The sequence below is a fragment of the Ranitomeya imitator genome, chromosome 6 (assembly GCF_032444005.1).
Source record: "Ranitomeya imitator isolate aRanImi1 chromosome 6, aRanImi1.pri, whole genome shotgun sequence".
Classification (NCBI taxonomy): domain Eukaryota; kingdom Metazoa; phylum Chordata; class Amphibia; order Anura; family Dendrobatidae; genus Ranitomeya; species Ranitomeya imitator.
In genome coordinates, this window is record NC_091287.1 from 456,500,137 (window position 1) to 456,513,655 (window position 13,519).

At 44.6% G+C, this 13,519-nt stretch overlaps 1 protein-coding gene across 3 annotated transcripts in view; it reads right to left on the reverse strand.

Annotated features, from left to right (window-relative positions):
• The window catches only part of TRPA1 (transient receptor potential cation channel subfamily A member 1), a 248,856-nt gene that overhangs the window by 39,619 nt on the left and 195,718 nt on the right, over nucleotides 1–13,519 (reverse strand). For all 3 annotated transcript variants that reach the window (XM_069731474.1, XM_069731475.1, XM_069731473.1), the window contains 2 exons: nucleotides 8,570–8,701; nucleotides 6,451–6,521 (listed from right to left, as the gene is read on the reverse strand). In XM_069731474.1, coding sequence (XP_069587575.1) covers nucleotides 6,451–6,521; nucleotides 8,570–8,701 — 203 coding nt within the window. The remainder of the gene's footprint in view (nucleotides 1–6,450; nucleotides 6,522–8,569; nucleotides 8,702–13,519) is intronic.

Below are 13,519 nucleotides of genomic sequence, written 5' to 3' on the forward strand. Positions count from 1 at the left end.
TGATTACATACATACAAAGGCAAAACTTAATAGAGTCCCAATGAAAAAAATCGGCAACATAGTCCCTCCATATATCAAGTTTTTAATAATACTTGTCTGTTCACATGGGGCAGAGGCAGAGATTGGGCTGGTTCACCCCAGTTCTCCAGAAGTTAACAACTGATTTGGTGAATTGGAGGAGTCACAGGATCTCATCTAGATTCGCATTACTGGGTTTAACTGTATTAAACTCTGCTGGAACAGAGGAGCCCTAAACGTCTCCCTATCACAAAATATGTTTTTTTAAGTACAGCAAAGACGTGATTCGGTTACATCATCAAACTGCTGGCATTGTGCTGCAGGCACATAAATAACAGAGGGGCAAAAGACAAATGCAAAGGTGACCGCACCATTTTGAAATGGGAGGCAGTATAGAGGGGTAAGCATTTTGAAGTGAACAGTCGAAGGGGTATAGTATGGGGGACTGTGTAGCATGGGGAGCACCGTGGAGAGGGATAGTGTGGGGGAATTGCAGTGTGATCAGGGGACATAGTGTACTGTGGCAGTGTAGAGAAAGGAAAGCATGGGAAGAGAGAGTGAGGAGAAGATTGCTTGGAGATGCATGGTAGTGTGGATGCCTTAAAGAAAAAGCATCATATATTCCATAGTTCATAAAATGAGAACAGTGTGGTGGTTATAGTTTATAAGGAAGGACAGAATGGCAGTTACAGTTCATAAGGGAGGTCAGTGAGGCGGTCATCATATTTTACTTTATGAGGTTAAAGGGAACCTGTTAGCCCCCCAGGGCATTTTTAAGTAAAAGAGCCACCTTCAGCAGCACTAAGGCTGCATTCTGTGGGGTTAGCATCCCTAAGAATGCTGAAATAATCACTTTTATAAATTGCACGCCTTACTTCTAATGTGTCCAGGAAGTGTATTTTCTCTCTCGTGTCAACCGCCTCAGAGACGTCAATCATCCCCCTTTGTCCTCCGGGAGCCACCTACTCGTGACGTCACCAGCGCCTTTGTGTAGCCGAGGCCCCAGATCCCACCCCACAGTGTGTTATGATGTATTCACACTGTGGTGCTGGGAATCTGGCGCCTGCGCAGTGGAGCGGGTCACCGTGCTCCATTGAAGATAATGCCAAAGTCTAGCAAGACGAGTCTAGCATGATAACCCGCTCCACTGCGCAGGCACCAGATTCCCAGCGCCACAGAGTGAATACATTATAACACACTGTGGGGCGGGATCTGGGGCCACCGCTGTGCGCAGGCGCAATATCTTTATGCAAGTTCCTGGGCAGCATGCATGGCGCATGGCCGAGAAATAATAGCAGAGTGCAGGCGCCGGGCATGTATTTTGAACCCAGGAGGCGGCGCACAGATGCAAGAGGGAGATGATTGATTGCTCTGAGGTGGTTGACACGGGGAGAAAGCACACCTCCTCGACACAATAGAGGTATGGCGGGCAATTTATAAAAATGAATATTTCAGCATTCCTAGGGATGCTAAACATAAGAGCCACCTTCACAGAATGCAGCCTTAATGCTGCTGAAGGTGGCTCTTTTACTTAAAAACACCCTGGGGGGGGTGACAGGTTCCCTTTAACAGTGTGGCAGTTATTGTTCATAGAGAGGACTGTTCATAGTAACATAGTAACATAGTTATTAAGGTTGAAGGAAGACTTTAAGTCCATCTAGTTCAACTCATAGCCTAACCTAACATGCCCTAACATGTTGATCCAGAAGAAGGCAAAAAAAAACCATAGGGCACAGAGTAAGCTCCACATTGAGGAAAAAAATTCCTTCCTGACTCCGCATACGGAAATCAGACTAGTTCCCTGGATCAGCGCCCTATCAAGGAATCTAGTATATATATCCTGTAACATTATACGTTTCAAGAAAGGCATCCAGTCCCCTCTTAAATTTTAGTAGGGAATCACTCATTACAACATCATACGGCAGATAGTCCTCTATCGCATAGAGAGGATATATTTTATGTAGGAAAAATAATGAGTGTCAATTACTTATTCAGAAGCAGAATATAGCTTATTTTGGGTACTTCATTAGTGGTCATTTTTATTCAGCGGACCAATAATGACACTGTTATTTTTAAGGGCACCTTATCAGTATGATTCAAAAGACCAGAAAAGTGGCAAAAACCACAGATCTGTCTGGTCTGTTATTTTTTTAAGTAACTCTGCCGCGGTGTGCGATTTGTCTCCTAGACAAATTAGCTTCAGCAGAGCTTGTTGCCACTTGAGGCATTGCTCCAGAGTGTATGTGAATGATGTGCTCTGAGGTACCACATGGGAGATGGAGGATGAGGAGGAGCAGGAGGGGGTGCAGGAACTGTTGTAAGAGGGGAAGGAAAACCTCATAGAAGTAGGGCCAGCAGTCCTCTGCATCGGGAGCACATGCCCTGTGTCAGGGTGTGACTTGGCCCTAGCCTCCACAATGTTCAACAAGTATGTCATCAGGGAAATGTAGCTTCCCTGTCCACAAGTGCTTGTCCAGTGTCAGTCATTAAATGGACAATGCCAGTAAGTGTGTTGGTAAGGGCATGGGTTATGTTCCAGGACACGTGCTGGTACAAAGCAGGAACACTACACCAGGACAAAAAGTAATGGCTGGGGACAGAGTACCGAGGGATGGCTGCCGCCATGAGTCGGCAGAAATCCTCCGTGTCTACCAGCCTAAATGGCAACATTTCCATGGCAAGCAGCCTGGAAATGTGCCTGTTTAGGATTTGGGCCTGTGGGTTTGTAGCTGGGAAATTTCTTTTCCATTCCAAGCACTGGGGCAGGGAGTGCTGAATGCTGGGCTGGGACAAGGATTTGGAAGTGCCTGATAGTGCATCTGAATGTGCAAGAACTGGTGCAGGGCAGGAGGCATCTTTGCCAGTGTTTTGGACAGGGGATTGGGAAGCGCCTAGCACAGGGGAAGAGGCAGTGGTGTCACCCAATGGCATCAATTGTGTACCCAGTTTTTTTGCCCACCGAGTCAGGTGCTAAGATGACATGTGTCTGATCATGCTGGAGATGATAGGTTCTTAGTGGTAAGGCCCCTGCTGATTTTAGCATGGCACAGGTTACAAATGGCCATTTTGTTTGTCTCAGAACTCCCTTTAGAAAAAAAAGTCCCAGACTTGGGATCAACTAACTCTTTGTCAAAGAAATTCTGGACTGGCGGTGCTCTGGGGAACAGTTGCCCACTTTCTCCCTCTGATCATCACACTGCCTCTTCTTTTCAGCTTCAGTGATGCTGATCTCTCCCCCTCAACACTGTTGGCCTCGCTCTGCATGCCAGCTTCCCAGGTTGGGTCAGTGACTGAGACGCCTACCACCTTATCTTCCACCACTGCACTCTGGTCCTTCTGACTTTGTGACTTAATAACAACAAGACTTAGCAGCAACTGTATCTCATCATCATCTTTCTCCTTTTCCCAAATTTGCCATTCCCCACCGTCATGATCTTGTGGCCATGGTTTTGTGCATCACTAAGCAGCATGTCGTCCTGTCCCTCTTGGAGCATGCAGGTTGAGAGACCACAATCAAATGTTGTGGTAAACAGCTCCTCAGAGTGCCCTAATGTGGGATCACTAGTCTCTTGGGACTCAACATGGTGGGAGGAAGGAGGATCAGGGTGAGGATTCAGTGACCCAGACTTTAGGCTGGTGATAATTTACTCTGTGGAAGACTGGGTGGTGCTGCCAACAGACTGCATAGACGTAATCCCTGTCTACAGACTCATTTTTGTCACTCTTACAAGCAATTAGCCCTTAAAAGGGCTGCTAGTATGATGGCTCAGCTTCAGCATCAATATCAACACTACAGAACTCTGATTCATTATACTGTGTACACAGGAATAGACAAGCAATCTCTGCCTCCAATATGAAGTGTCACACAACTGTGCAATGGTGTCAATGTGCTGAGCTGGGCAGCACCTGCCCTTTTATAACCTCTGATGTCACATGACCAGCCAATCACAGTAATGACACAACAAAGATGGTTTTGGCATTGTGGGCAGCACGGTGGCTCAGTGGCTAGCACTGCAGCCTTGCAGCGCTGGAGTCCTGGGGTCAAATCCCACCATGGACAACATCTGCAAGGAGTTTGTATGCTATCCCTGTGTTAGCGTGGGTTTCCTCCGGGTTCTCCGGTTTCCTCCTACATTCCAAAGACATACTGATAGGGAATCTAGATTGTGAGTCCCATCGGGGACAGCGACTATAATGTGTGCAAACTGTAAAACGTTGCAGAATATGTTAGCGCTATAAAAAAATATTATTATTACAGTGACTCACAGGCAGTCCCCGCATGCTTAATGGCTCCATAACAGCAGATGCAGGGCAGGGATTTGAGTTTTACATCTAGCACCGCCCATTACTCGCCAATTAAAGAGCACATTTGAGCACTATGATAATTGAGTGATAACAGAGTATCACCGAGCACATTCGCTCATCCCTAATTATTACATGTGTATATACAGTGGGGCAAAAAAGTATTTAGTCAGTCAGCAATAGTGCAAGTTCCACCATTTAAAAAGATGAGAGGCGTCTGTAATTTACATTATAGGTAGACCTCAACTATGGGAGACAAACTGAGAAAAAAAAACCCAGAAAATCACATTGTCTGTTTTTTTTAACATTTTATTTGCATATTATGGTGGAAAATAAGTATTTGGTCAGAAACAAACAATCAAGATTTCTGGCTCTCACAGACCTGTAACTTCTTCTTTAAGAGTCTCCTCTTTCCTCCACTCATTACCTGTAGTAATGGCACCTGTTTAAACTTGTTATCAGTATAAAAAGACACCTGTGCACACCCTCAAACAGTCTGACTCCAAACTCCACTATGGTGAAGACCAAAGAGCTGTCAAAGGACACCAGAAACAAAATTGTAGCACTGCACCAGGCTGGGAAGACTGAATCTGCAATAGCCAACCAGCTTGGAGTGAAGAAATCAACAGTGGGAGCAATAATTAGACCGCTGATAATCTCCCTCGATCTGGGGCTCCACGCAAAATCCCACCCCGTGGGGTCAGAATGATCACAAGAACGGTGAGCAAAAATCCCAGAACCACGCGGGGGGACCTAGTGAATGAACTGCAGAGAGCTGGGACCAATGTAACAAAGCCTACCATAAGTAACACACTACACCACCATGGACTCAGATCCTGCAGTGCCAGAAATGTCCCACTGCTTAAGCCAGTACATGTCCGAGCCCGTCTGAAGTTTGCTAGAGAGCATTTGTATGATCCAGAGGAGTTTTAGGAGAATGTCCTATGTTCTGATGAAACCAAACTGGAACTGTTTGGTAGAAACACAACTTGTCGTGTTTGGAGGAAAAAGAATACTGAGTGGCATCCATCAAACACCATACCTACTGTAAAGCATGGTGGTGGAAACATCATGCTTTGGGGCTGTTTCTCTGCAAAGGGGCCAGGACGACTGATCCAGGTACATGAAAGAATGAATGGGGCCATGTATCATGAGATTTTGAGTGCAAACCTCCTTCCATCAGCAAGGGCATTGAAGATGAAACGTGGCTGGGTCTTTCAACATGACAATGATCCAAAGTACACCGCCAGGGCAACGAAGGAGTGGCTTCGTAAGAAGCATTTCAAGGTCCTGGAGTGGCCTAGCCAGTCTCCAGATCTCAACCCTATAGAAAACCTTTGGAGGGAGTTGAAAATCCGTGTTGCCAAGCGAAAAGCCAAAAACATCACTGCTCTAGAGGAGATCTGCATGGAGGAATGGGCCAACATACCAACAACAGTGTGTGGCAACCTTGTGAAGACTTACAGAAAACGTTTGACCTCTGTCATTGCCAACAAAGGATATATTACAAAGTATTGAGATGAAATTTTCCACCATAATATGCAAATAAAATGTAAAAAAAACAGACAATGTGATTTTCTGGATTTTTTTTTCTCAGTTTGTCTCCCATAGTTGAGGTCTACCTATGATGTAAATTACAGACGCCTCTCATCTTTTTAAGTGGTGGAACTTGCACTATTGCTGACTGACTAAATACTTTTTTGCCCCACTGTATGTTAGTAGTGTACGAATCGTATACATGATGGTTTGCTCCCTGAAACGCTAAAGGGTTAAAGGTATTTAATGTGTATGTATGTTATAAAAGGATGACACCCACTGGAGCTGCAATTAGCATAGACAGGGTTAACTGTAATGGCCTAGGCAGTGGATTGCCAGAGAACCCCTCCTTGCGAGTCCTCTCTTTGCTGGCCTGGAAACCTCGAGATAGACGTCTGTGCCTGGGGGCACAGTCCTCCTGCGAAGCTGCAGGAGAAACTGGACTCAAACTGTGAGAGGCAGAGTGAGATGGAGTCCAGAGTTATCTAGGAATGGGAACACCTATAACATGACTTACAGAAAATGTGCCTACAATTTTGGTTCTAGATTCTAAATCCTAAATAACAATATTACACTATCATATTACATACTTACCATTTCATGAGCAAGTATTCTTTGCAAACTGGATGCGACAAGAGTTCCACACGGTTGTGTTGTACCATAGCCTATGGTAGTAAATGTGGAAAAATTACAGCTTGCCACTTATATCTTTACAATAGAACACACTGAGAGAACATGACATTTACAAGTTGGAAAAGATGATTACAGCTTTAACGAGTTCAATGAGGGTTTAAATACAGTTAGCTCCCATTAGTTATGGCAGTCTCTAGAAGCTGAAACGGCCTTCCATAAACTGAAGCTAGCCTTGTGTAAATATCCAGTGTTGGTGGCATCGGTTTTCTCTAAGGAGTTCATGGTCCAGATGGACATGTCAGATGTTAGGCTGGACGCTGCCTTATCACAAGAGTTGAACAGCACCCCATAATGTATCTAAGTCGGAAGCTGTCATTCTGCTAGATGAACTACTCCATAGTGGAGAAGGAATGATTGGCCATCAAGTAGGTGTTGAACACTCTGATGTGCTATTAGCCAGGAAATCAAGGCTAGTATCATACCATGCTATACTGAGGTAGATGCGGGAGAAGAAGGGGAACAATTCCCCAGTGACCAGGTGGTTCCTAGCACTTCAGGATTTTATCTTCCATGTAGAGCATAGGCCCGGGAAACTACATAGCAACATTGACTTTTTTTGAGGATCCACTGTTTGATGGCGGAAGGTGCTCCCTGGCTTTGGGAATGGGGAATATGTAAGATGGCTTCCTGACAGATCCTCTCGGAGAGATATGTATCATCAAGGCTCGTAGCATCAGTGATGTATGTCTGGAAAAGCAGGCTCCAGCACATATAGTGCTGAGAGAGTTACTAGGGCATGTCCACAGCCTTGTTTTACGAGCAGTCAAAGAGATGGGTGAGACTAACTGCTCACATATCCCCACCCCAGGGGCATGGTGCAGCAGATAAAAAGGAGACCAGTTGTCTCATTCAGTGTCTGTACAAGGAGGTGTATTGCTTATCTTTGCTAAGGACTCTAAAGCTGGACTCTAACCCAAGCAAGTGAACCCGCACTACTGTATACTACTTTATGTTTCAATTTGTACCAGAAAAGACAGTTTTGTTTTGATATCCTAAGGGGTTTGTGGAAGCCTTAATAAACTAGCACGAACATTTTATTGAAACCGTTTCCGTGCCTACCTGAAACCGCAACTGACTGAGTAGAAATCCTACACCATTCATACAAGTTAGGAAGCCTAAGGCTATGTGCACACGTTGCGGATTGGGGTGCAGAATTTTCCGCACAAAATCCGCATCTCCTGGCAGAAAACGCAGGTGCGGATTTGCTGTGGATTTTATGCGGATTTTGTGCATTTTTGATGCTGAATTGATGCGTATTTTGTGCTGATTTTCTGCGTTTTTTAACCCTGTAAATTTCTATTATGGAAGGGGTCAGAAGCGCTGCAGTTCCGCACAAAAGAAGTAGCATGCTACTTCTTTTATTCGGCAGCGGTTTTAATGCGGATTTTTCCACACCATTAGCACAGCTTTTTTTTTTTACTATTGATTTACATTGTACTGTAAATCACTGTGCGGAACTACAGCGTGTCTGAACGGAAAAATCCGCTGCGGATCCACACTAATTCTGCATCGTGTGCACACAGCCTAAAAATTGTTAAAATTGTTATACTGCAGTGTGTTGTCTACCTCTGCTTACTATCCACTTTCAAGTAGTCAGGCCGTTGAAATAATTTGGACATTAAAACGTTTGCCGAGGGATCCTCCTCTTTTTTTACTGTTCATCCTGTGTGAGGTTTTTTAATGGATTTCAAATAAATGGAAGTTTTGAAATATATTTTTCATTTTGGGGCTGGATTTCTCCACTTTTTTTTTTTTTAAAGCCTATGTTTGCATTACAGAGCTGAATACATGTTCAATTGAATTGTAGCTTAACTCATAGTGCTCTAAATATATTTTCCAGGCAATTAGAAACTTTTTAATTATGTGAACATACAAATTTTTCTACCATGAATTGAACTTTGGGTAAAATTTGACGATTTAAAATTTCACATGATTCGCTCATCTCAGTCTCCCTAAAATAACCTCATGAGTCATGACTCATACAGTATATCAAAGCAAAGCGAGAAACACAGTGACTTACATTTAAAGTTGTCAGAGGCTCATAATAAACTTTGTTGGCTGCCGGGTTTTTGTTGGCTGCCAGGTTTACATAACCTTTCCTGGATTTCTTAAAGGTGAGAGGGCATTGTAGGTAGCGGAAGTTGTACTCAACCTTATAGACAACAAAAAAAAGTTATTTGGAATTTGCTAATTATGATATCTAAATCTCTGCTGCCTACATTGATATTCATCCATGCACGGATTCAAATATTTGCTTTCTCATGAGAGTGCAGAAAATGTTTCATCATACGATCATATTTAGTTCACACCTGATTGTTACTCCCTTGCTCAAAAACACCGAACTTTAATTTCACCTTCAAATAATCTGATAATCCTAAAGATTCACATACTTTCCCCACTCACAGACATGCAATATTAGATCATTTTCCTCATTTAAAAATATCACAGTCTAATATTTTGTTTTACTTGGTTCTCTGTATTCAGGAGTCAGACTTGTGTGAAAATGTGAAGTTGTTTTAGTTAAAATGTAGTTGTTAGTAAATGATGGTTATATGCAGATAGGCTGTCCTTGTTGTCACCACCACATGTCCTTTTTACCCAGTATGATGTGCTGCTAGTAACAACGATTATTTTAAGCAAGGGAAAATATCATTGTCACGCCGTTAACGGCGATAAAGGGGCCTATCAGTGGCCCCCTCTCCCACCAAGGGAGGTGGACTGTTCCAGTGTATAAATACAACAATTAACAGGGTATACAGACAAGGTAACTAAAAGTCTCAAACTCACCAAATGCTCACACAACCACAGATGTAACACAGAGAATGGAAGAGAAGGAAAAAACTAGGAAGGAAAACAAGTTTAACATGCAACCAAAACAGCAGACACCAATCTCTGTAAATAAACCTCCAACCTCCTAATACCATGTTCCTTCACTCTCCAAGCCAGGCAGCAGAACAGATCACTGACAAAAGTTGTAGTCAAGGTTGGGTCTATATAGAGGAGGAGATTACAAAATCCACTTCAGCTGAGAGACCCAGCTCTCAGCAACTCAGCAACAAGGTTAACTCCTGCACTGCTGGCACAAAGCAGCCAGGTCAGAATACAGGAGAAGAGCTTCTGTTCACTGTGTGTGAACGAGGCCCAGAGCGCTGCGGTTCTCTGGAACCTCTCTGTCGCGGTAGCCCCGTGACAATCATTTCAAATGAAGAACAAGCATTTTGCTTGTACAGGTGATTGGCAGTCTGTTTATACTGCACAGTTATCTGGAAACGAGGGTTCTTAGACTGCACGATGATCGGGAACAAGAGTTCCTAACTGCACCTTAACATTGATTTCCAAAATAAAGTACACAGGCCTCCTCAGATCTAAAAGATCTACCATATTTAATAACATTTGTGACTCTCGGCCATCTGAGTGATTATGTCCTCACACATGGTTTCGCAGCATCTGTTTTGAACAGCCCAGGAACAAACTTGATACACATTCACCTTTTCTCAGCTACATCATTTTTCATTCTGCTCACTGTCAGAGGCAAAACAATAAATTATAGTGCCAAATGGTGACTGAATAAGATGTGTTTGCATTTACAACAGATACCACCGTAGCCTCACTTATCCCACCAACGTTTAATGGGATCCTTTGTGTTTCTTTGTTGCATTTTTAATTATGTCAGGATGAAGAGCATTGGTTCTGTGTGTTATGTGTCAGTCTCTTTGACTAGTACATATCAATATATACAGTACTTTGCAAAAGCTTTTGGCAGGTGTGGAAAAACTGCTGCACAGTAAGAATGCTTCCAAAAATTGAAGTTTTAAGAGATTATTTTTATATTTTTGTCAATTAATAAAATGTTGAAGTGAATAAACAAAAAAAACGCTAAATTAATATTTGGTGTGGTCTCATTTTGCCTTCAAAGCAGCCTCTTTTCTTCTAGGTACACTTGCACACAGTTTTAGATGATCTCAGCAAGAAAGTTGTTACAAACATCTTGGAGGACAAACCACAGATCATCTCTGGATGTAGACTTGCACAAATCTTCCTGTCTCTTTATGTAATCCCATACAAACTCGATGGTGTTGAGATCAGGGCTCTTTGGGGCCATATTATCACTTTCTTGACTCCTTTTTCTTAACATTGAAGATAATTCTTACTGACATTATCTCTATGTTTTGAGTTGTCCTGCTGCAGAGAAAATTTGGAGACAGACTTTTCCCTAATGATGCTGCATTATGGAAACATATCTGCCTGTATTTCTCACAATAGAGGACCCAAATTAATCTTGACCAAATTCCCAATTCCATTTTATGAAACGTAGCCTCAAACTATCAAGTAATCTCCACCATGCTTCACTGCTGGTCAGCTACTCTCAGTTACAGCCAAATATTTCACATTTCGACTCATCAATCCATTGCTGGTTTCAGCCAACTCTGAGCTGCTGGCACTGCTGTACATCTTCCTATTTCACAGGAAAGTAAGTATAATGTACCTTTTTGTTTGCTGAACTAATTTTCCTTGGTCAACCAGTGAATCTTTGCTTTCAGTGTTGGCTATCTATAATGTAGTAACATCAGAAATGCATCTGATTGGATCAAAATTTATTATGACTCAGATCACTGACCTAAAATATACAGACAAAGTCATTAAGAATAGTGATGAGCGAGAATACTTGTTACTCGGGTTTTCCGAGCATGCTCTGGGTGTTCTCCTCGTACATTGGGCGTGCTTGTATATTATGTTGGAGTACCCGCAGCTGCATGATTTGCGACTGCTAGACAGCCTGAATACATGTGGGAATTCCATAACAAACAGGCAGTCATTGCATGTGTTCAGGCTGTCTAGCAGTCGCAAATCATGCAGCTGCAGAGACAAAAATGAAATCTCCGAGCACTCCCAAAATACTCGGAGACCACATAAGAATGCTCGGAAAACCCAAGTAACGAGCATACTCGCTCATCACTAACGGTGTTAAGGACTGGCGGAACGCACCAAGTATAAGAAGATATGAAACTAGGTGCGTTCGCAGTCCGAGTTCCACCGTGCAGGTAAAAACCCTGCTGCTAGTATAGACGGACTATATGGCGGTAATATAAGAATACACACATGGGTTAACTTCACCCTGCGTGAAGGAAGCGACCCTGTTGCGTCACAGGACCGCGGTACCGCACATAGAGCGCAAGCAAGAAGTCAGCGAACACAACCCCAAGATTCAGGATTGAAGTCCGATTAGACCACTTGCTGGCACAACACCGCAACTGGGTGTGTAAGGTAACTATAATAATAATAAATAAAGGCACGAGAGTGCGTGCGGTGCCGCACTGACGGACGCCACTAACCACCCAGGCTTGGGTAAGGAAAGTGCAGAGGAAGCGCACGGCGCCGTACTGGCGGACACAGCAACTGGACGCTGTGATGTGTGCTACGTGCAGATGGCTAGTCGGGCACTAGATAGCTACCATAATCCGCGAGCAGTCAACAACACTAGGGAGGGATACTTAGGAGCTTTCATCCATTGACATACATCCATCTACACACACACATTATATCAAGACAATACTAGCGCATGGCCGTGCGGTCATGCGCAGTTTATATAGTTGCAGCACAGAAAGCTGCTACTGAAGTTTTGCCCTTTCAGGACCTTCCTGGAGGACCAATGGAATGTGCTGCAGTACCTGAGCATGTGACCCTCGATCTCCAACGGGAGATCTTGCCCTGGGCATGATCAGTGTGTGCAAATAAGGAATTAGTCCCAGAGAAGCCCGCTCGCCGCAGATCAGTGCAGGGTACAACAGGAGAGCCAGAAAAGGCAACAGTAACCCTTTGCACAGAATCAGTCCCAGCAAGACGCTGGGAGCGACGCCTCCGCTGAGCAGGCCCCACTGCGGCCGGTACAGAATGGGAGACCGCAGCAGACAGGGATCGAGATTCCCCCTGTGCAGCAGAGGAAACTCGACTCCTAACATTACCCCCCCTAGGGCCCCCCCCTTGGGCCTTGCTACGCTCGAAGGCAGCAATGAGCTGCGGAGCCCGAATGTGCTTAGCAGGCTCCCAGGACCTGTCCTCAGGGCCATAACCCTTCCAGTCCACCCAAAAAAATTTTTTGCCACGTACCACCTTGCACCCCAAAATAGCATTCACCTCATAATCGTCCGAAGACGAACCCGATGTCCCAGCAGATGACTCGGGAAACCGGGACATGTACACGGGTTTCAGGAGGGACACATGAAAGGTGTCGGTGATACCCAAGCGATAAACCACAGGATTAACCTGTTTGAGCACTTTGAAGGGACCCAAGTAGCGAGGAGCAAACTTAGTGGACTCAACTCGCAGCCTGATGTTACGGGCGGAGAGCCACACCAAGTCGCCAGGAGCAAAGGTCGGAGCGGGGCGCCGATGAGCATCGGCGGAGGACCTCATTCTCTCCTTAGAGGCCCGAATGGCATCCTGAGTGCGGTCCCAAATATCCCGTGCCTCCACAGCCCAGTCTGCAACCCTGGAGTTTGCGGAAGACACGGGCATAGGCACAGGTACCCGTGGATGCTGAGGAATGGGGTTTGTCCAGTGGAGTCGGCTACGGCGTTGTTCAGCGCAAACTCTGCCCATGATAGCAAGGATGCCCAGTCATCCTGCCTGGCTGAAACAAAATGTCGCAGGTATGTGACCAAGGTCTGGTTGGCCCTCTCTACCAACCCATTCGTCTCGGGATGATAAGCGGAAGAGAGATTCAACTCAATACTGAGAAGACGACAAAGCTCTCTCCAGAACCGAGACGCAAACTGGGGACCCCGGTCATTGACAATTTTGTCAGGCATACCATGTAGGCGGAAGATGTGTTTAATGAACAACGCTGCCAAGGCCCGTGCAGAAGGTAACTGTGGTAGCGGCACCAAATGCACCATTTTTGAGAAATGATCGGTGATGACCCAAATGATGGTACAGCCGCGAGATTTGGGTAAACCCACGACAAAGTCCA